The 23,756-nt window shown below is 46.6% G+C and overlaps 1 protein-coding gene across 3 annotated transcripts; it reads left to right on the plus strand.

Annotated features, from left to right (window-relative positions):
• Window positions 1-1,038: 1,038 nt before the first annotated feature.
• On the plus strand, window positions 1,039-22,166 carry LOC310867930 (uncharacterized protein). 3 transcript variants are annotated; one of them, XM_083778100.1, is made up of 17 exons: window positions 1,039-1,550; window positions 1,680-4,033; window positions 5,423-5,591; window positions 6,976-7,108; window positions 7,452-7,568; window positions 8,701-8,749; window positions 9,592-9,728; window positions 10,626-10,729; window positions 11,628-11,738; window positions 13,244-13,549; window positions 15,528-15,616; window positions 15,714-15,947; window positions 16,323-16,380; window positions 17,498-17,617; window positions 18,037-18,149; window positions 18,324-18,420; window positions 21,379-22,166. In XM_083778100.1, exons 1-17 carry the CDS (start codon window positions 1,056-1,058, stop codon window positions 21,538-21,540), a joined length of 4,848 nt encoding a protein of 1,615 aa, XP_083634226.1. In that variant the 5' UTR covers window positions 1,039-1,055; the 3' UTR covers window positions 21,541-22,166. The 3 variants fall into 3 exon arrangements, with proteins under 3 accessions (XP_083634226.1, XP_083634228.1, XP_083634227.1); XM_083778102.1 differs by having other exon boundaries at window positions 17,501-17,617; XM_083778101.1 differs by having other exon boundaries at window positions 6,979-7,108.
• The last annotated feature ends 1,590 nt before the right edge of the window (window positions 22,167-23,756 follow it).

Consider the following 23,756-nt stretch of genomic DNA (forward strand, 5'->3'; position numbering starts at 1 on the left):
GAAGTGGTCATGGGTGGCCAAGCTGATGGAAGAGAAAGCGGAAGGTGACAGTGGGGAGGAAGGGCAAGAAAATGGGAGAACAGGGGGGGGGGGGGAGGGGGGGCGGACGGGAAGTGGGGATGGTGGGATGGAATGTAGAACAAGGGGGAGGGTCCGTCCGAGGGAGCAAAGAGGAGGAGTGTGGATTGGGATTGGACGGCTGCCTGCGTGGCCATGTGGCTGACCCATCTCTGATAATAGCCCAACTAGGCCTCCCACAGACAATGATACACAATGTAACACACACACACACACACACACACACACACACACACACACACACACATTCCCCCAAGTCGTGTCTGGAGCGCTCTCTTGAGTGGCAGGGCCATCTGAGCTCCCTCACATGTGCTATTCTGGGCAGGGGAGGGGGCAGAGCGAATGACTGGAGGGGAATGGGAAGGGAGGGGAGGGGGCAAAACCAGAGGAAGGGGGGGGGGGGGCTGGGGGTCTTTTCTCTTTCTGTGAGTAGCTGAGCGAGGGAGAGGAGCTGCTCAACTGTTGTTTTGTGTCTTTTGCTGTGTTTAGGGGGAAAACGTGTGTGACTACTACTAGGTGTGTTTTTGGTGTGTTTTTTTACGTTGTTAAATTGAAGTCCCGGTCAGGGCTGAAGAAAGATGGGGTGCTGCTATAGCAAGGAGCTGAGCCCCGGGATACCGAGCGAGACGACCGGCCTGCTACAGTCTTCCCTCCCTGAGGGGACGGCCGTGAGAGAGAAGCACAGGCAGCATGCTCAACACGTGTGCCGAGTGGCTGAGCGGATGGGGCCACGGCGACCCGAGCCTGTGGAAGGGAAGAAGAAGGAGGAGGAGGAGGAGGAGGAGGCAGCAGCACACTTGAAGAAGCCGTCGCGGCTCGCTGTGGCCGCCGGTGACAGCCACACCACGTGGAGCAAGGGGGATGTTCCGCCGGGGAGCGGGCACGCGGAGGAGCCGGCGGCGGCGCGGGCTAATCTTGTCAAATCGGACATCGACCCCGCCGGCGTACACACAAACACAGACACGGGGGAGGCGGCCATGACACCGGCTGCCGAGGCCGGCTACGAGAGGTCTCCCTACATGGAGCGGTCGTCGCGTGGCCCCGTCAAGCAGAAGATCATCCAGAACGCGGCGCTGAAGGCGTCCTGGTTCAACCGGCTCCCGGAAGGCACCGTGCGAGAGGAGCCGGCAGGCTGGGGGATGCCTGCTCTCGGTGACGACAGAGTGACGGACACGCAGCCACCTGTGGCCAGCGGCGGCGCACGCCGCCCACACGGAGCGGAGCGGGATTCCCCCCCCGGAGCTGCCGGACACAAGGCGGAGGAGGTAGATGACGTGGTCGGGGCAGTGCTGGGCCGGGGCTTCGGGGCTGCGGAGACGCTGAGCTTCTACAGCATCTGCTCCATCGATGCCGATGACCTTGAGCCCGAGCAGTCAGCTGACCTGTCCCGCTCAGCAGAGCGCCTGCTCCCCGGCGCGTCGCACACCCTAGAATCCACAGTCTCCGACAAATCACACGCCGTTGTAGAATCGGTAAATAACAGCCCGTCGAACTCGGGCGAGCCAACTTTGTTCAACTGGAGCACAGCTGAACCGTTGGTCACTGTTGAATTATGTTCTGCACAGCATGCATTCTCACCTCAGCCTGTTGTTTCTCCACAGCTGGTCGACCCCGGGCGTGACCTGCCGCCTGCGTCCGGTGACCGTTGTAGAGGCGAGGGTCTGCGGACGTCCATTCGAGCCTCTGGTGATTCCACACGCCAGCCTTTGCAGACGCCGGACACGGAAAGTGTCGACGAAGTGTCGTCGACCCCCGGCACAGCGGAGCCACTGACGACGCGACCCGGCAAAGGTTTACGTGCAGGAGAGAATAACGTGCGCGAGAATGCGGGAGTAGGCGAGAGGGCGCCGCCGACGCCGGAGGAGGCAGAGAGTGTGGAAGAGGAGATGGTCACGGAGGAATGTGCGCTCACGGAGGCCCTGCTCCAGAGAGACGTGTACTCGGAGGAGCCGGGAGGACGCTCACGCGACCGGAGAGCGGCTGTGGAGGAGGAGAGAGGCTCCGGCGGCGAAGAGAAGACGCCAGACGCCTCCCAGAAGAAGCAAGACGACTACACACCGGATCAGGAGACCGAGGTCCCGCCGTCCGAGTCCGCTCACTCCGACGACGGCCTTTGTGAAACCGACTATGCCGTGAAGCGGCACGCGCAGAACCGGCGGCCGCGGAGCCACGCTTTCTCCGTGAATATCGGCAGAGAGCCGTTTGGAGACGACGGCGCGGAGGACGACAACGCGTGTCTCGGCAGCACGGCAGAGACGACCCTGACGGAGGTGTCCTCGCTTTCGGCGACATCGGAGGCGTCCTCGCCACCCGTCGAACTCGTCCCCTCCCCCGACTACAGCACCACGCCTCTCTCTGATGTCACGGATGTCAACCCTGGCCGGAGTAGTCCAGACGCGCTGTGGAGACTAGATCTGAATTCGAACGATCCCATGTTTAAAGTGAGTCCCGCGAAACATAACCAGGAATCCAAAGTTTCAGCGACTGAGCCCTATGAGAGTGGCGTCGACTGCGGCAACCGACATCACGGCGTCTGTGATGTTCTCTGTAGTGTTGAAAACGATGAGAATGAGGCAGAGCCTGCCGAGAATGACGGATGTGATATCGCTCCCATTGAACAAACGGGCAGGGACGAGGCCGCGACAGAGCTCATTCAGGATCTCCCACAAACGAGTGCTGCTGTGACTCTCTCTCCTGGCCCTGGACTCTCCTCTCAGCTCCACACGGAGGTGGGCAAGGAAACGACCAGCGAGAGCAGTTGCCCCTCTTTGTGCTGCAAAGACACAGTTTGTCACGTTTCCGCGGATTCCAGCCACCACCCGCCCACAGAGCCTTGCAGCACCGTAGGTGAAGCCGGTCAAATTCAAACCGAAGAGCTCGAAATCGGTCTTGATGTCCCACAAGCGAACGGCGATGACGTGACACTCTCTCCTGACGTGGGACTGTCCTCTCGACTTACCGTGCGCTCCGAAGACCACGAGAGCAGTCGTGACTTTGTGGATTCCACCCACGGCTCGCCTACGGAACCTTGCAGCACCGAAGGCGAGGTAGCGAAGCCCCCCTCCTTCTCTTCTTGTCCCACTTCCCTCTTCACATGCAAAGTCACAGAGGGTCAAGATGGGTGTTTGACCCCGGTGATGATGACCATGGAAAATGTCCCAGAGGAAGCAACGAATGCCTGCCAGGAGAAAGCCCCAGAGGTCAAGCCGGGTGCTCAGTTTGACCCCGGTGACTCGTCGTCATCACCTTTGGAGTGTGACGTGCAGGAATCTGACCTCAAAGTGGACACGTCGTCGAGTCCTCACACATTCGCCGAAGGGCCTCAGTCATCGACCTCCGCTCTTAACTCTCCTCAGCCTGACCTCCTTGACGTCAGTCTGCAGTGCCCTGCTGATGATTCCCCTCGGCCCGGAGGAGAGGAGTTACGTGGAAACGGCGACGCCCAGAATAGTACGGAGAAAGCAGTGCACGTGTTATTTGAGCAGACGACCCCCGTACCGCATGCCTCACATAGTTCAGAAACCCCCCGCAACTCGGGTGTCGGCGCGCCGAGCGAAAGCGCCGAGCTGCACAGTGTTGTTGTGACACAAGCCGACGGCAACGCTGACATGGCGACCGCCGGCACCTTCGGCCGCCACGGCGACGGATGTTACGAATCCCCGGCGGCCGCGGATAGGAACCGCGACCTGGCGGTGGCGGTGGCGTTGGCGGCGGCGGCGGAGGTGGACCCCGATCAGATCGACGTCTACGCATCGACTCCGTCCTACGAGATCCACGCCGAGGCCAGGAGCCGAGCCGAGGAGGGAGAGAGGGAAGGAGGCATGCGGGAGATGGTCTCGGAGCTCCTGGGAGACGAGGCGGACTCGGCTCTCTCCCACCTGTACCCCAACTCCTGGATCAAGCTGGAGGCAGACTGCAGGGCCTGGGCCCAGAGCACGGACCTGGAGGATCTCAGGTAGGCCTGTCACCAGTGTGTGTGTGTGTGTGGATAAAAGTACTTGTTTTTTTGTTACTTAACCCATTTATTTTTCAAAAATAGCAGACCTACAAGCTCGTAGCGCGCCACTCGGTGGCGCGCTACGAGCTTGTAGATCTGCTATTTTTCAATAGCTAAAGTATAACATAATGCTTGATAAAAAAGCAGTTAATTAAGTCCTTGGCAGACATTGAGTTAATAGCAAACACCAAAAGGGGTTCCCGTCCAGAATGGGTTAAGTAACAGTATCGATACTGCAATATAGCAATACTCTGTTTCAAGTGAAAGTTTGCAATTCAAAATGTGCTTGAGTAAAAGTACAAAAGTATTGGCTTAAAGTACCAAAAGTAAAAGTACTCATTATGCAGAATGTCCCGTTTCAAGTTGTATAATGTTGATCAAATGTATAATGATCTGTTGAACATGTCAGATCTACAAGATCACAATGCGTCTGTTTTCAAATGGCCGAAATGTATATGGGGCTGAAGTGGTTGTTTTTGTAATAATAATAATTAAAATTTACAAAGTAACTAGTAGCTAAAGCTTTCAAATAAATGTAGTGAAGTAAAAGTACAATATTTGGACGGATATGTTGTGGTATAGAACATTTGAAATACTATGTACATATACCTCAAAATTGTACTTAAATGAATGTATTTAGTTACTTTAGTTTACACCACTGGCTGTCACCACCATCATGAACTCTTACTTGATTAATTATTGTCATAGAAATAACGATTTAGTTTTTTTCCTTTGAACATTGAAAAATACGTTTGGCTTTTAGGACTTGTAAACAAACATTGCATGGGCCACATATGACAAATAACTTAAAAATACAAAGAAGTGACTGATACAATAATGTAATGTACTATGGCCAAAATAGGCACATATCATTCCATACTAAAAATGTACTGCACATAGCCGATCTAAAAGCTCACCGCGCTTATGAAGCCAATCTAGAAGCTCACAGACACTGCTAGTCTGCTACGTGTTGTGAGCTTGTAGATCTGCTCTTTCCGCCATTAAAAACACATTCTGGACGGGAACCCGTTTTGGTGTTTTAACTAAGCATGATGTTATACTTTAGCGCACTATGAGCTTGAAGATCTGCTATTTTTCAATAGCAAGTTTAGCTATTGAAAAATAGCAGATCTACAAGCTCATAGTGCGCCACCGAGTGGCGCGCTACGAGCTTGTAGGTCTGCTATTTTTGAAAATTCGTAAAAATGCGGCACAGATCTTTGAATATTTATTCTTTCAGAGCTAACGTATTTTGACGTCGGGCCTAAATGGGTAAAAAAAAAGAAAGGTTTGAACGATGTTGTTATGCAAAATGATTGATCTGACATAACTGTGGTGATGTCACAGCCCTGACCTGGGGCAGGGGGACGGCGAGGCGGAGGGCGCCGTGGAGCAGATCCCCCCGGCGGTGTCGGAGCTCCAGCCGTCCATGGCTCTCCTCGGAGCGTACCCTTTCAGCACCGTCATGCCTCAGGGGCCCTGCGTCTGGGACTGGCACATGGAATACCCACAGGCCGTAAGTAACTGTGTGTGTGTGTGTGTGTGTGTGTGTGTGTGCGTGTGTGTGTGTGTGTGTGTGTGTGTGTGTGTGTGTGTGTGCGCGTGTGTGAAACCAACATGAAACCTGCATTTATAACAGTGAATGGCCGGTTACTTTAGGGTGCGTTCGGAAATAGCGCACTGGGCGCACTGTGCAATGCAAACTGATAGATGAGTGCGCTCCGGTGTGGTATTAACGAACGTGCCCAAGGTACACCGCTCTGAATCTCGTCAGCCATCATCTCCCTTCATGTAATCCAAACCACTTCCATACATATCCATACAATCCATATAATATTCCATATCCATACAATGGAAGACGTTGCCCCTCTTTTAGGGGCAAGCTCCTCGGCTTGTGTTGTGGTCGTGTTGGCCTTATATATATATATATATATATATATATATATGAATAGAGAAGACATCCGAAAGGTGCCGTCCGAAACATAAAGCGTAAAGCGAAACGGCGATATAAACGATATAGCTTATTTTTCGTGATAGACATTTTCTATTGAAAATACGATATATATATCGTCATATCGCACAGCCCTAGTGTGCGTGTGCGCGTGTCCATTTGTATTAATGTTTGAGGGACAGCTCAGACAACATACTGTAGTAAATGTAGTAAATACTGTAGCCAGACACCATGAAAAGTAGGGATGTCCTCCTGATCACGTTTGTTATTACTCCCGATCCGATTTGAAAATCACGTGATCGGCCCTCCGATTTCCGATCACGTGGTCGGATCGGGACAGCCCTAATGAAAAGGTCTTCTGAAATATGACACTGTTTATCTTACGTTTAGCTCATGTACAGTGACAGTTTTGAGTTAAGAGAATTTGATTTAGTTTAGCTTTATTTCACTGTTAAAAGGAACACTGTGACCACTAAAAGTAGTTTGATTGGGCCCCATTCACTAAGCTGTTTACACCCATATTTTGGGTCTAAAGGAATTTTCCAAAGTTCCCACGTTCGTAGTCTAGATTAGGGGTCTGCAACCTTTTTCCACATGAAGTGCCATGTTTTCATTTTGGTGATAGTCAGTGTTCCATAATGAGACCACATGTAAATGAAATAATCTCAGATTAAGATTACTGATTCAGACTACTAACTTAGAAGGTTTGGGTCTGCTCTTTCATCCCTCTACACCAGGGGTCTGCAACAGGCGGGTCTGCAACAGCCATTAGGGGTGTGCTCTAGAGCCGCATGCGACTCTAGAGCACATAGTGGTTAATTTAAGAAAAGTTCCTATCACACAAAGACCCCCCCCCCCCCTCCCTGTAGTAACTCTGAGGACCTCCTATGCGTCCCGGACCCCCTGTTGAAGACCCTTGCCCTACTATATATGTTTGTCGTCATTTCAGGAGGAACCGTCCGCTGTCCCTGGCCTTAATCCCAATGCTGAGGTATGGCCCAGCCACACCTTAAACTTGGATGTCCCCCCTGACAGCCCACAATCTTGGCTGGACATGGACGGCATTCTGACCAGTCAAGAGGGTAGGTGTTGGTAACGTAGTCTTTCTACTAATTTCTATTTTCTTTTAGATTTAAAGGGCAGTAAATGTTGAGTAGTTGCTGCACTAAACCTTAGATTACTCGGCATCGTTCTTGAAAGGTATTCAATGATGTTGTGTCCTGTGTCACCACACACACAAAGTCCTCCGTGAACCAATACTGTAGAAAGACCGGCGAGTGTCTCTTTCCCTGCTTTTTATGGGGACGATGCATTCTGCTTAACAAGCTAATTAGCTGCCAGTTCTGAGAAGAAGGATGCTTGAGGGGGCAATTTGCACATTCCTGGTTGTGACGACTCGTCCTGCTCTGTGTCTGGGTTCTGTAGGTTATGAAGCTAAATATGTGCTGGAGAACATGGGCCTGGTGGTGCCAGATGATCCCACCGCTGTGGAATATCAACCCCCTGTGGTTAACGGCCAGCCCCCCGACACGCCTCTCACAGGTAGTGTAAATACCTGTAAATACCTGATCGGGTTCCGATCACGTCATTTTCATTATTATATCCATATCGTGATATTTGTCTGGATATTGTTTGTGATTTTCGATATTGTGATATGGCAAAGTGTTCTATAGAGATATAAATATCGGGTCAGGAAAAATCGGTATCGGCAGATACTCAAAATCTAATTATCGGAATCGGGAGCAAAACATATATATATATATATATAACAAAAAATATATTCAAACGAGAACGTTGAATATACCACTAAACGTGGTTGAGTATCGCCAATATAATCTAAAGTGGGTTTTTTTCCTGTTCTTTAGTGCTAGTGCCAGCATTGCAGTGGACCTATTACTGCATAAGCTTAAGCCATTAAAACACATTCTGTGTCATTTTAGATTTGAGCTATATAGCACATTGGTTTATACTTTGGCTATTAAAAAATAGCAGATATACAAGCTCATAGCGCGTCACTTCCTGCCGCGCTATGAACTTGTAGATCTGCTTTTTTTTTATCATGAACATTTGTGCAATTTTTTTTATCTAAAAATTTTATCCCACGATTTTGTAACCCAGTTTTCTTTTTCACCCAGTGCCAATTATCTAATGTAATCCTTCCTAATACTGTAATACTTCCTCTGCCAACCTGGGGGGGCAGCGGACTGACCTCATGCCTCCTTCTATGCATGAGGAGTCCAAGCTGCTTCTTTTCACCTGACAGAGGGGAATTTCCCCGGCCGGACGTAGCGCGTGGAAGGGACACGTTATTCCGACCAGTTCCTTTCCCCTCCATCAGGCGCCCCGGCTGGCCAGGGGGAGGTAGTTTTAGAGACCAGGATTACGGCATGTTTTTGTGAGGGTATCTACGGGGAGAACATGCAAACTCCACACAGAAAGGCCCTATCGCCAACCCCCGCCTCGGGGAGTTTGTGCACATTTTTAACTCAAATCTTTGCTTGTCCCTGGAACATAATATTTTGAGTTGGGGGTTTGGCGGCCAAATACATATAATTTTGGGGGTTGTTGACATGAAAAGGTTTGAGAACCACTCCTATAAAAAGAAGGAGTTAGACATTTTGTAGAATCGGCCTCAGGTCTTAATGCTTTAAATTGGTTTTCCTCTTGACCTCAGATGCGATGCAAGAGCAGCTGAAGAGCATGTTGGAGTCCTGCCTGACTCGGTAGGTAGTCCAGATGTCAGCATCTCCTTCATCTCTATGTATCCTAATTCAAGGAATGTATTCATGTGCATTGTGCATATGTCTGTGTATCTCGGAACAGTTTATGCGACCGACCGCACATGTGTAGTGCGGTGTACTCGAGGGAATGCAGTGTTGAGTGTGTGAAGACTGAAGATCGATGATGGTGTTTCACGAGATTGCTGCAAACAACCATGACATTTTTTATGCTATAAGCAGCACTTTGCTGCTCCAGTTCTCCATGATCAGTGATCAGTCTTGAACACCTTATTTTTTTGTGTACTTTTCTCTCCAGATTACAGACGTCCGAGGAACTGAAATTGTAATCAGAACTCATTTCTCTTTTTTTGTTTTTATCCATGATTGCATGGATAAAATTCTCAGTCGCCACGACTGATTTGAGTAATTTGAATCATGTCATTGACCGAAAACAGGCTATCTACCAGCTTGTTATTAGTTATTTTAAGATTAGAATAGAATAGATTAAATCTTCCAGAAAACACTAACAATCTTGGATATTCCATAAAAGCAAAGGTTAAAGCCTCAATTTGCAATTTCTTTCAAACTGGCTGGCTGTATCATTATTTTACATCTTGTGTACAGCTTGTTTATGAAACACAGCGCTAGTGTTTGTGTGTGTGTTTGTGTGTGTGTGTGTGTGTGTGTGTGTGTGTGTGTGCGTGTGCGTGTGTGCGCGCACAGGCTCCTTTCACAATGTTTCCACAGATCGCAGATTAGGATGTGGCCTCCGCCTAACCAAACTTTTCATGTCATGAGATTTAATCCATGTAATCCATTGTTTATTGTGTGACTCTGTCCCACAGCGAGACCCTGGCCAACGACCTTTACCTGGTGTCCCAGATGGACGGCGACCGATACCTTCCCATCGTCACCTTGGCCAACCTCGACCACATCAAGAAGGTCACCACGGATCAGGATCTCATCTCCGACATTCTCAAATGTGAGCCATTTCTGACAGGCAGTAGCAGCACTACTGCCTGAGTGTCATTTATATTTTGTCATTCAATGGTGGCGCACCGAACACCGTAGCAGATGTGCAAACCCAAAACGTGTTCATAGACTACTTTTGCCTATTTTACGGTTAGAGCATTCCAAGTGGTCAAACTACCATTATGTGTAGAGACGCATCTTCCATAAAACCCTATGGTCTCACATATTTCATATAAAAGCAAAATGTTAAAGCCTCAGTCTGTGATTTCTTCACCTGATTGGCAGCATGTAACGGCAGGAACAATATGACTTAACCCATTCAGGCCTAAGGCCGATTCTAAAAACGCCTCTAAATCCTGACCTAAGGTTTCTGAAAAACTTCAAATATTGATATAGCAGAATCAAAATTTTTACATTTTTGAATACTGTACATACTGTACAGAACCCAAATATGGGTTCCCGGCCTGAGGGGGTAAGGTACAAATAGGGAACCCCGCCCAGAATGGGTTAAACATAATAATCGCCATAGCGGCGCTAGTAGTGTGTGGGTGCACACCGTTTCAGCCGTGGGATTTTATTTTGCTTTAACCCATTCTGAACGGGCACCCATTTTGGTGTCAGCATCATGTTATGCTTTAGCTATTGAAAAATAGCAGATCTACAAGCTCATATCGCGCCACCGAGTGGCGCGATATGAGCTTGTAGGTCTGCTATTTTTTGAAAAATCGAAGAACGACTGACATTTTTAGAATCTGATCTCAGGTCAGAATGGGTTCATCAGACCAGTGTGTGTCCAGTGGAAACCTCGTTATGAATCTGATCTCAGGTCAGAATGGGTTAATCCATGTCACGATGACATACCTGATGCGTCACATTGACCCTGTCCCGTGTTCTCATTGGCCCGCAGCCCTGCCACAGGTCCAGGTGTCTCCGTGTGGACAGAAGATACGGCCCAATCAGAGCCGCTGCATCGTTATCCTCCGTGAGATCCCAGAATGCACCCCTCCTGAGGCAAGGACACAACACACACATCTTGTTAGGAATATTTTTAATTGCGTCTGTCTGTCTGTCTGTCTGTCTGTCTGGGTCTCTCTTAGCCTGGTTAATAAACCAGACTAATATCGCACGGACCGCGGGATATTAGTCTGGGGAGGCTCAGCTTGGATTTAATTTCCAGGGAAACATTTTCTCTTTGACGCAAAAGGTCTCAAGCATTGAAAGTCACTGTACCAAAGCCCGCCCATATTGCATACCGTGTCCCGATTGGCCGCCCACATTCTCTGGTGTAGGAAATGGGCGTACAATTGAGCCTCTCCAGACCGAAATCCGCCGGCAGGCAATTTATTTTTGCCAACGGCTGATTCGGTCTGGTTTATTAACCAGGCTAGGCATCTCTCTCACACTTATTTATTGCAGTGATTCCTGCAGTGGGGATCCGCAGAATGTTTTGGGATGTCCCTAGATGATGATTCGATGATGTGCAACATTGTTTTCTCACTCGCCAATAAAGAAACCACTAGGTTATCTACACGTTTCTAATGTGACAATTTAAGGACCATTTTAGACCTTTTTTTAATACCTCTAAAATGAAATTATTGCGTCAAAACAAATCGACAAACTACTGGCAAGTATTACCAAAGAGAGAGGCACATTTTGTGAATATAGTAGAGCTACCAGCTCGCAATGCGACCGCGAGGCACTGCGAGCTTGTAGTATTTTCACCATATCAAGTGCCGTGTCAGGCTGGGGGGGGGGGGGGGGGGGGGGCAGGGGTGCCCATTTCAAATATGATTATTTTGGGGGTGTCGCATCATGAAAGGTTTGGGAACCCTTGATGTATTGCATGCTGTTAAAAAGCTTCACTCCAGAATGAGATGTGGAAATAAGCGAACGTGGCTCCTTTCTCCAGGAGGTGAAGGCGTTGTTTGAAGGGGAGAACCAGCCTAAGTTCCTGTCCTGTGAGTGTGTGAGGAACGACAACTGGTTCGTCACCTTTCAGTCTGAGGCGGACGCACAGCAGGTAATGTACGGTGGTGGAAAAAGTACTCAATTGTTTTACTTAAATAAAAGCATCAATACTGCACTCCGGTACATGTAGAAGTCCTGAATTCAAAATGTACTTGGGTTAAATGTACAAAAGTATTGGTATCAAAATGTACTTGGAGTACCAAAAGTAGAAAGTCATCATCATTGTTTTTCGCCCGTGGTCGAGATCATGGATTTCACAATGCCACGCCAGACTTCCCGGTCCTTCATTGCCATCCCCAGTTCCTGCTTAGTGATGCCTGTGTCCCTATAGCGATGACATCAGGGGACGACAGTTTTCTACCTCTGGTCTGCTTTGAGGCAGGACTCCAGAGAAGAAGGGAAGATATAACCTCAAGATCAGCTCTATAGCAGTGGCCGGCAAACTGTGTTCTTCTGGATCGGACTAGTGAAGAAACACGGGGAAGGTTGCCGTATATTAGAGAAGTCGATGGGTGGCTCTTCCAAGAGAGATTTTGCGCTCTCATTTGAAGGCGGGTGTAAGTGCCATCCAGCCGTTTCTCTAATTTATTTGACTCTACTCTACTGTAGAGTCAAAGAAACTATTCTATTCTACTCTATGTCTCGGAGCCATAGAGTAGAGTCCTAAATATTTTTTACTTTGAACCTCTTACTAAGCTGGGATGACCAGATTGTATGCATGTCATTGCAGGCTGACCAGGCCATACCCTTCCTAGTTTGAAAGTGCTTTTGGGAAGAAGATATATATGAACCCATCAACCTGTTTTAAAGGAGCTTTGTTAAGTGTTTTGATAACGTGGTTATTGTTGGATTTGCATATAAGAGACTGAAGGAGAGCCGGAGCGTACTCAACGATTGATAAGTAGAAAGTACTCATTGTGCACAATGTCTCATTTCTCATGTATAAAAATATTTAAATAATTGCCGATCTACAAGAAGTAGACTGAAAAATCTGGTTGGAATAACGTGTTCCTTCCACACGCACGCTATGTCCAACCGGGGAAACTCCCCACTGTCAAGTGAAATGAAGCGGTGTGGACTCCTCACGCATAGAAGGAATCATGAGGTCAGTCCGTTGCTCTCCCCAGGTTGACAGAGGGAGCGTAACGCCCAGGATTACATTAGATAATTGACACTGGGCGAAAAAAAAAAAAAAAAAAAACGTGTTGCGAAATCGTTGAATAACCCATTCTGACCGGGCACCCATTTTGGTGTCAGCATCTTGTTATGCTTTATCTATTGAAAAACAGCAGATCTACAAGCTCATATCGCGCCACCGAGTGGCGCGATACGAGCTTGTAGGTCTGCTATTTTTTGAAAAATCGAAGAACGAATGACATTTTTTAGAATCTGATCTCAGGTCAGAATGGGTTCATCAGACCAGTGTGTGTCCAGTGGAAACCTCGTATGAATCTGATCTCAGGTCAGAATGGGATAAAAATGCTAAAAGAAACTAAAACGACTGTTGTAATTGTAATGCACGCCATCTTTGCTGTTTTTGTGCGACGAACTTTTTAGGCCTACAAATACCTGCGCGAGGAGGTGCGTCTGTTCCAGGGAAAGCCCATCCTGGCGAGGATCAAGTGCAAGACCATGACGGTCACCTCGGCCTACGCCCCCAAGAGCAGCTACACCGCCCCGCCGCCGCTGGACTCCGCCTCCTCCCCCGCCGGCGGCCCGCAGCAGGCCTTCAGCCCTTTCTTTGCTCCGCCCTCGTATCCGCAACACGGCTCCCACGCCCAACTGCCAGCGGCGGTACACCTTTACGATCTGACCAATCAGGCGTGGTCGACGGCCATGACGGGGTACCCGGATCCTGCTCTGGTGAGTTTTCCCCACAAACACGAGGAGGCTGCTCCTGTGCAGTCGTAGCCTTGCGTATAGCCAGCTGTTCATCTGCCTTTGACATGCATATTGCCCCAGGCAGATTAACCCATTCTGACCTGAGATCAGATTCATACGAGGTTTCCGCCAGACACACACTGGTCTGATGAACCCATTCTGACTTGAGATCAGATTCTAGAAATGTCAGTCGCTCTTCGATTTTTTAAAAATAGCAGACCTACAAGCTCGTATCGCGCCACTCGGTGGCGCGATATGAGCTTGTAGATCTGCTATTTTTCAATAGCTAAAGCATAACATGATGCCAACACCAAAATGGGTGCCCGGTCAGAATGTGTTAAGTCTGGCCCCTCCCAGTTGTGGAAGGACTTCACGGCCCAAATCATCATCATCACCTTTATTTAGTCTCGGAAATACAGTTCAGGGCAATTCACAAATACAGTCAATCAACACAACATTATAAATCAGGATACAATTACAAAGGAACTTAAATGCAGAACAACCAGTAAAATAAATCAAATAAAGCGGGAGCAATCACGGTGAAAAATGTTCTGGAGCATTCCTTAGTTTGAACTGACAGAAGGATGGCAGTGAACTCAGTTTTTTAGTTATTTTGAAGTTCGTTCCACGAGGTTGGGCCATTGACAGAAAAAGCTGTCTTGCCCAACTCTGTCTGAGCCTGAGGAACCTTGAGCCTTAACAAAATCACTAGAGCGGATCTGATACGTGCTATTGTTAAATTCCAACATGGAACAGATATAGTCATGGTGAAATGGTGACGGCCAACCAGATTCGTCTGGAACCTGGCTATAACCAACCAGGGAATGAAAGAATTGTATAGCCGCACACTCATAGCTGCCAATGCATATGATTTAATGAGGACACGTTTCGGACTGACAATACTGCCTTCTTCAGGGTAAACCTTCCCTGAAGAAGGCAGTATTATCCGTCTGAAACCTTGGTTTCTCTGTGTCCTCGTTAAACCTTATGCATTGGCAGCTGTGAGTGTGCGGCTATACAATTTTTTTCATTCAGTATTAACTCTCCCGTTGGCTGTCACCTCACAAGGACCAAGAAACTATAGCCTGGGTTAAAGCGGCCAGCTAGCCTGTTTTATATGCAGGGTATATTCTGGTGGCTTGCCTAGCTCCGTTTATATTCAATTCAATTCAAATGAGCTTTATTGGCATGAAAAACATTTAATTATTTTGTCAAAACATGATAAAAACCAATATAAGAAAAAAGGTGGAAAGTATGTACAGTTGGCATCATGGTAAAATAGAGCAATGTCACAGGCCTGCAGTAGGCTATGCACTGGACTAATGTGCATGACATTATTTCAAGAAACTAGAAATACGAGGTAATGTTAGAGGGAGCATCAGTATCCAACTAAATCAACTTACGACGTCCGACAGGAGATTTCATGTAATGCTTCATGTAAGACTACGGTTATTATTATTTTTGACATCAACTGGGTTGGTCAGTCGTGTAATTTCCTGATGTTAAGGCAAGCTGTGTATGTGTTCAACAACACAGCCATGCAAAATAACACAGCTATGTCATGACGAAAGCTTGCCATCCTTGGCAACGGTTGCTGGATTGGCATTGGACAATCGCTATTGGGGTGGCGTTTAGTGAAGGGCTAATTTATTTTATTCTCTGTATTGAATTCCTGCTCCACCAGGGGCCCCCTGGTGGCTGGGACCCTGGACTGCAGCCCATGTAACCCATTGGGTTATCACAACCTTGCCCATGTTATGTTTCTGAGCGGTGCTAACCGCTCCAAACTATTCCGCCTAAACTTTTTAGGCCAAGTCAATGGCAAAATAAATGACTGTGACATCATGTATTGTAGTTGATTGACGGTGGGTGCATGCAGCAGGTCAACTCATCAACGGCACACGAGTGTGACCTTTTTTACTTTGCTGCTTGCATGCATTGACCATTTTCTCATCGGCAGATGGCGCCGTTTCTGAAGGACTTTACGAATGGCGTCCAAAAGGGGCCCAAATTCAAACAGCACCAAGCACCAAATACCCCAAGAATCCGGTACGTACCTCATCCTGTACTCTAGTCTTTCACTAGTTACCATTTCGTTATGACCAACTCCTTGTTATGTTTAACGAGGCTCAACTCGTCCCTGCAGAGGTTCCAAAAAGCGACCCCCGGCCACCACGGAGCAGGCGTCGCTCCCGCTCAGCGAGCCCTCCCACCCCTCCTCCCCCTGCTCCGAGGGCGGCCCGGCGACCCGTGCCCTCGGGACCCCTCCCCAGCTGGACAGGTCGTGGGCACGAGGCAACATGCGGCGCGAGGGCAGAGGCGGCGGGAGAGCCGAGTACAACAATAGGACGGAGGCCTTCCCCAGCACGGAGAGAGGAAGGTAAGAAATGACCTAGTCATGTGGGAGAGCATCTGCGTGTCATTTTAGATTTTATACGTTGGCTATTCAAAAAGTAGCAGATGTACAAGTGCAAGCATCAGTTCGTGCCACTCTGTGAGCTTGTACATCTTACCTTTTATATATAATATATATGTTTAAAGAAGTGTTTGAAGAATGTTGAATCATTTTGCAGAAATCTTCTCTTCTGGGGACCCCTGGTCCCCAGAACCCCCTCTTTGGCACGCAACAGTGTTTGACAACTACTGATTGAAAAGTCATTCGCCAAATCGACCTCAGGTCTTAAAGAACCCATTTTGCGGTCTGGAAAAGTAATTATAAACATTTCACCACCTGTTTTTTTTTTCCTTTCTGAAGGAGAGGCAACTTCGGCCAGAGGAGGAGAGACGACAGGAGGTCGGAGTACAAAGCAAGTGTACGCTGACACGATCACAAATAATAATTCTGACTTTTTGTGTTTTTTTACTTTTTTCATACATTTACGCCCTACTTGTTTGTACCACAGCGTCACACAAAAGCATCAAAAGTAGCAAAAAGATTGTTTGTGGATCTGCTACTTTTGCTATTATATATATATATATATATATATATATATATAAATCTCTTTTATTGTACTGTCCCCATAATAGTACGTTTTCGCTGTGAAGTTGGTCTACGTATCTCAGCTGCTATATATAAATTATACAATTACCGGTATATAAAAAATATTTCCATGTGCATGTTTTGCAGAAGACTAGGGATAATCGTTATTATCGTTCAGATCAGTGGTTCCCCAAACTGGTGCGTGCACTCCTTGTGGTGCGTGAGTGCCTTCTAGGCGGGCTAATGGTGGTGCTATGGTTTTATTTTAAATATATTAACATATTATGGCAAGCATATGCAGAATAGTCAGCTAGGTCGGGAGGTAACGGGGGGGTGCATGGCCAAAAAGGTTTGGAGTGATACAAAAAAATAATAGTATCGCAGAGATTTAGATTTATCGTAATATTGACCTGTCCTACACTAGGATTAATTAGCTTTTGTTAAGCTGCAAATTCAGTCCCACTTAAACCCTCTATACTTGATAAACCAAACCTGTAAAGAGCTCATTATTTTGGTATGCATTTTGCTTCACTCCAAATCTATTCGCCAAAAATAGCCGAGCTTGTAGATCGGCTATTTTTGGCGATTGTTCCCCCAGAATAGGGATGCTGGGGATTCACGTGGTTAACAAAAGTATCAGTTTAAGTATTTTGATTATCACAATATCGTTAATGTCAATTATTTTTGCCACAGTAAAGGTCCTTTCAAGCGGACAGCGATTAACACACCTAGTATTTCATTTTCAATGAGACCCACGTCTTTTTATCTCTACTCGCGGAGAAGTCGAGGGGCGACAATGCAAGTGTATTTACGCTGTGGAAGTGTCGCACGCGTGCTTGTTTCGTGCACACGCCCGCGACTGACTATACTTGGATTCTGTTGAGCTTTTTCTTTTACGTTTGCGTTGTCGCGCCCACTAAAAACAGTTAAATTTTTTCCCATCCCTACAGAAGACGTCCCAGTCGCCCCCTCGACCGACCACCCCGACCATTGAACTGGGGCTCAGCAGCTTCCCTCCACTCGCACCCAGAGCTCTACCACTAGCACATGGCAACAACAAGGAGAACCAGGTACTGGGATCCTCTCCTCTCCTCTCCTCCACTCACATACACATACAGTACCCCCCCCCCCCCCCTAGTTACGTTGCCCAATCTTGCACACCACCTTACCCCTCATCCCTAAACCTATTAGCCATATTTTACTGTTTGGAAAAGCGTTTTGAAACAGTTCAACTTGCTGATCTACATTGACATGTCGTGAGCTTGTAGATCGGCTATTTGAACTATAACTAATGAACAATGCCACCCATCTTATACCGGAACCTTTTCCAGTGACCAGGGCCTTGTAAAACATTCAAATGACCTCAAATTCAATGTCAATTCAGCACGCCGTTTCCAGGCCGTTCCACTGGGTAGCTCCAGCCTTGAGTTAACGGCACACACGCTCACACAGCATGAGCGGCATTAGAAGTGTTAATCTTCCTTTCCAGGGTTCGGTCACACACAGCGCTGCCGGCAGAGCGGCGGCTGACACCTGGCGAGGCTTTGAGCCGCTCACAGCGCCACAGGAGAAGACCCCCGTCCCCACAGAGGCACCGCCACAGTGAGTATCAGAGGAACGCAAACAGCTTTCATGGGGGTTTTATTTCTGCCAATGTGGTTCTCAAACCCCCAGACGAGAAGATTTTGTTTTTGGACAGCTGCGAGCTGTAGCTATGGTATAAAATAGCTACAGTATTATGTGATGGTTTACACTATGGCTGTCCCGTCTCCACAGGTGTGTTAAAGAGAGAGTGGAGGCGACAGACGGACACGTGCCATCGTCACCTCTGACCAAGCCTGCTCAGCTGGCCGAGGAGAATGGACCAATCACGGTGAGACAGTTCATCAGCCCTAAAGACTGCAGTAGTTCTAGGCCTCTTTTAGACGGCGACCATCTCCATATAACACGTCAAAGTCCCGTTGCGTTCTAATTTTTTCTTATCCTTTACACGAGAACGCACACGTTATGATATAATGTGCTATTATGCTATACTGTCGCTAGGTGGCGATAACGGGCTGCCAAATAGACAGGTCACCCACGTACAAGAAGAAGACGCAAGCGGCGCAACACTGCTCTGGGCGCGCCACGGGATGATATATATTTATTAAATGAACGCTGCTGCCGCGGCTGCCGTCTATCACAAGGCTTTTTATTTACATCATGGTTTTACATTCAACATCGCTGATGAGCATCACTTTGTAGGCGAGGAGGGAGGCTTGTTCAGGAACTCCATTATATCATAATGATATTGCTCTGCATCAATGTAATAAACATATGCGCTGTGAGCCAATGTGAGCCATGATGTCATAAGTTTTGCGGATTCACCGTTTTGCCTGTTTATATGGAGACCATAGGAAACGGTGTTCTCAAAGATTTCCACTCTGGGAGGCGGTTTCACTTCGTTGCGTTTTCACCTCCTGAGATCACGGTTCTCGTCTAAATGACAGCAGCAAACGATACTTTATTTTGACGTTTTATATGAACACCATCCTCGTGTAAATAGCACCCTAGTGTGTCAGTGTGTTGTGTTGATCTGCTGTTATGTGAATAATAATTGAACTTTATTTGTATAGCACCTTTCATGACATGAAATGCAGCTCAGAGAACAAAAACAAAGCAAAGGCATAAAACATTAAAATAATAGTAGTACAGTGAGAAAAGCTCAACTAAAAGCAAGAGTGTAGAAGTATGTCTTGAGCTGTGCTTTAGAAATGTCTACATTTTGTCTACTGATTTTTCTTTAATGAAGTGATATGAGGTAGGGGTGGAAAATAATATGTAATATGTAATATTTTCAGCAATTATCACAAAATAGTGATATTCATCATGATATCACTGTTATGTTTGTTTTCATATAATCTATATAATCAATTTGTTTTATGCTAATACTTTGTAGATAGATCGATAGTAGCTCTGTTCCATACCTCTAATACGTGCAACAAATTAGAGCTATGGACCAGAGCTAGATAGATAATATGTTGCTCATGGATGGATAGACAGGCTATCCGTTTTTATCCTTCTGTTTTCTATCATGTTAGTGTGACATTCAGTGCAGAGGCTGCTCGATGGTGAATTAGTATTGTAACATTCTCCTTGGCTTTGACTGACTGACTGATATTAATACGGTAATCCAGCCAGTTCGGTCATTCGCATTATCATTTATGCTGGGCACACGCTTTTGTAAGCAAACGCTAAGCAAGTTTTGTTTTTTATAAATCAATCCGTCCACTCCATGTGTGTGTGTGCGCGCGCGTGCACGCTGTTTCACCCGCGTTTGGTTAAAAGTAAGTTACGTTTGAACTTTGAGCATTACAAAGAGACTTTGCAAATAACGTGTCGCCGTGTCGGGGTCCAAGCGGGAGGCATGGGAGGCATACTATCATCCGACAGAGCATTGCTGCGGGTCGGGAGAGGGTTGCGGTTAGGTTTAGGTGTCTGCCCCGGGGGAGGTTAGGGTTAGGGTGAGGGAGGAGGTAGGTTGTCGTTCAGACCAATGCTCCGTCGGATGAAAGTACTGCACTCGGTCCAAGCAATTCCTTCTGACTCTGTGCTATCATGCTAATGCTATCCCGCTCTGACTTATTTTCTGACTGCCGCTGCTGACAGACAGAAAGCAGTGACAGGGAAGAGCACGGAGCAGCAACACAGTGAGGGGAGGGGCGGTGGGAGCAAAGGGGACAGATCTTCAAGTGAACACCGCATTGAGCCTCGACACGTTGTTAGCTTGTAGGTCTTCTCTTTTTGGCGAACGACACCGCCGTTCAGAAATATAAATTTAGGTATAGAACCTCGACTATAGAATGTGCACTTGCTGTAGACAGAGACTTGTCTTTATCACGATTGAATGGTCAAATCCTGTAGTCGCACCTGTGCAACAAATTTAATTTTACAAGTCGCACGGTGATATTTTTAGTCGCAAATGCGAGTACCTAGTCGCACTGTCGAGCCCTGAACACACATAACTAGGAGAATATGTAGTTATTTAACACTTATTTTAACAAAGGAATATCACTTGCCTTTTAATGTTTAGAGAACAATGATGTGTTGGCAATATTTAACAGTTTAATTTAATTTAGAACAATGCATGAAACTATTGTATAACCCAAATCATTAAGATGACCACTCCAGATTGATCGCAGAAGCCAGCAGCATTTCTGCTATGGAAGCATGTCTTAGAATCGAGAGCTTGTATTTAGGCTATATTTTTGGTTGTTATTTTAAGATTAGAATCATTTGAAGTGGTCAAACTAGCAATATGTTCAGAAACATCTTCCATAAAACCGTAATCGTCTTGGATATTTCATATGAACGCAAAGGTTAAAGCATCATTCTGTGATTTACAAAAGCGGTAGAGTGGCCGGATGGCAACCACAAGGTTCCCAGTTCGAACCCTGTGGGCTACCCCAGAGGAGTTAGTGTCGCTCGGTTGGTGCCTTGAATGGTTTCCTCCGGCATCTGTATGTGATTGGGTGAATGTAATGCACAATCTCTGTAAAGCGCCTTGATATAGGCGCTATATAAATGCACCATTTACTGTGTGTGTGTGTGTGTGTGTGTGTGTGTGTGTGTGTGTGTGTGTGTGTGTGTGTGTGTGTGCAAAGCGCAGTTGTGACATTTATATTTTGCTTCCTCCATTTTGCTTCCAGGAGCATGTCCTCTGAGTAGACATGCTCTTTTTTTTGTGCACTAAAGCGTTAGTAATGCTGATTGAGATGAAGCCATTAACATGTGTGGGGGACCTAGCAAGGCGTGACACTGACCCCTCAACCTCTTGCTCTGATTGGCCCAGGAGTCCAAGAAGCCAAGCTATGCCGAGATCTGCCAGAAGGCGAGGGCCAATCAGACACTTCTAACCTCTGACCACAACTCCACCCCCACCCACCCTTCGGAGGCCCAGACCGACACAGCCAATCCGGCGCAGGCGTCGGACCCAGCCCTGTTGCCACGGTGATCAAGGAGGGTGGAGAGAGGGAAGGAAGACACACACACACACGCACACACACACACACACACACACACACACACACACACACACACACACACACACACACACACACACACACACACACACACACACGTTTCAATTACTCCCTCATGCACATTATGACTGTCTAGCCCAGGATGGGCTGCACTGGAGAGTGGAGACCACCACTCTAGTGAGGAGGGGGTATAATGTTTCAAAAGAGGCTGGGCTTTAAGTGGTCTTGGTAAGGGGGGGGATTCCGGTGTCCATATCTTATCCTTGATGGCTTGTATTTGTTAAGATCTAATACAAGTCAAATCACTTCACCCCCTTGAAGACTTCTAAATGGGCATTTGAATGTAAGGGTTGGGGGTTTGCGTTGCCTACAGTCTATTGCATTACATTGCATAATTGCATACCGTCTACAGTAGCTATTTGCTATTAGTTTTTTTTTTTTTTTTTTTGTCAAGTGAGACCATTCTCAGTGCATTTCCTTTCCTGATCCAGCTCATGTGGGTGTGATCCAGACTGCCTGCATTACTGTCAAATCTATATTTTAAATTGTACTGGATGTGATGTGAAACTTTGCCCTCATGGCTGTTGGGACTGAGTTGTGTTTAGGGTGGGTGGGTGGTGTGAGGGGCCAGCCACTGCAAATATACGCGCCAATTATGCCGCGTTGGAACGGGACGGGATTATTAATGTTAATGTTAACGATAACTATTTTATGTTATTTTTTTATTTCCAAGTTTATAGGTAAGAGATGCATTAGGTTATTCAGAGAGACATTCTAATTTGTTCTGATCTTCTGCTGACGGCACTGGTATTTATTTTATTTTCGTCGTGTATGATGCCTCCTGCTGTACAGAATGTCCTCGTCTCAATTCTGAGATGGACCTGGAGCCTTTTATTTTTTATTTTTTTTACACAGTCTGAGTTATTCCTCTTCTCTCTCTCTCTCTCTGGGCCTCAGGTTTTGCCAAGGACATATTTAATGTGTCACAGTGAAAGACCAGGAATAGAATTTACGGAGGAGTTGTTATTCAATTTGTCAGAAAAACCAATGGTTATTCGTAGTCTTGCTTTTTGATAAAATACAAAGTCTAGTGCCTCCTAAGAAGGAACAAAAAAAACAAAACAAAAAAACCCACTGTATATTAGCATAAAGTGCTGATGAGCACTAGATTCAAAGTCCCTTAAGTTCAGCATTTTTGTTTTGTTTAATCAATTTAATAGTTTTATGTGACGCTGTTTGCTTTTGAGGAAGAAGATCATGACTAGGGTTGGGATCCGTAACCGGAGGAAGCAGAATAGGTTCTAATACATTTGGAACCGTTTGCTACACAAATGGTTCTCAAATGTTATAATTTCAACGTACGAATGTGTAAGAATGGAACCAAATGGACCCATGAGTGTACGCATGGAAACAAATGGATCCTTATGGGTCCATTTGGTTGGTTCCATTCGTACACTCTTGTTATTTATGGTGGTCCTTGATTATTATTTTTTGTTTGTTATGGAATCGGACCATTCGGCACAAACCGTTAAAATCCAAAAGAATCCCAACCCTAGGCCATACCTGTGTTGTTTATATAAGCGTGAAAGGGTTTGATTCAGAAGGGAGCAGTCCAGTTGAGGTACGTTTTAGAGTGAGTGTCACTAATTGGTCGGCATTTATAGATCTCCCCTTCACCACCAGTTCCTCTACATGGAGACTGAGCGAAAGTAAGACAGACCGACTCTGAGGAAGTGGGAGTTGGACAACTGGGCTGTAACGTTCCTGACCGAAGCCTTAAAATGAACGCAAACATCTCAGGGGCATCATTGCTTCTTGTTGTTTATTAAAACGTATATACATAAGCACTTGTTCTAGCATACAATTTAGCACTAGACTTAGATTTTTGTTTCAGTTCAATGTTCATTGGTTAAAAAAATAAATAATGTTATGTTTTTAAATGTGAAGTTCTTGTCACTGGAAGAACAGGTACAGTTCTGGCAAATGTTTGTTGCTATGCACACAGTTGTAAATACTTTCAGAAAGAAGTATTAAAGTGCCTTTGAAGTTTAAAATACATGTGTGATTTATCTTAAAGGACCTATAACATAAAATTCAACTTTTTCAATTTATTTTGTGTTTTTGGTGCTCCCATATGTGTTTTCTATCCCCACAAATAACCAATTTTGAACAATCAGGCTTTCATATC

This window comes from Protomyctophum parallelum, assembly GCF_964188405.1.
Source record: "Protomyctophum parallelum genome assembly, chromosome: 12".
Classification (NCBI taxonomy): domain Eukaryota; kingdom Metazoa; phylum Chordata; class Actinopteri; order Myctophiformes; family Myctophidae; genus Protomyctophum; species Protomyctophum parallelum.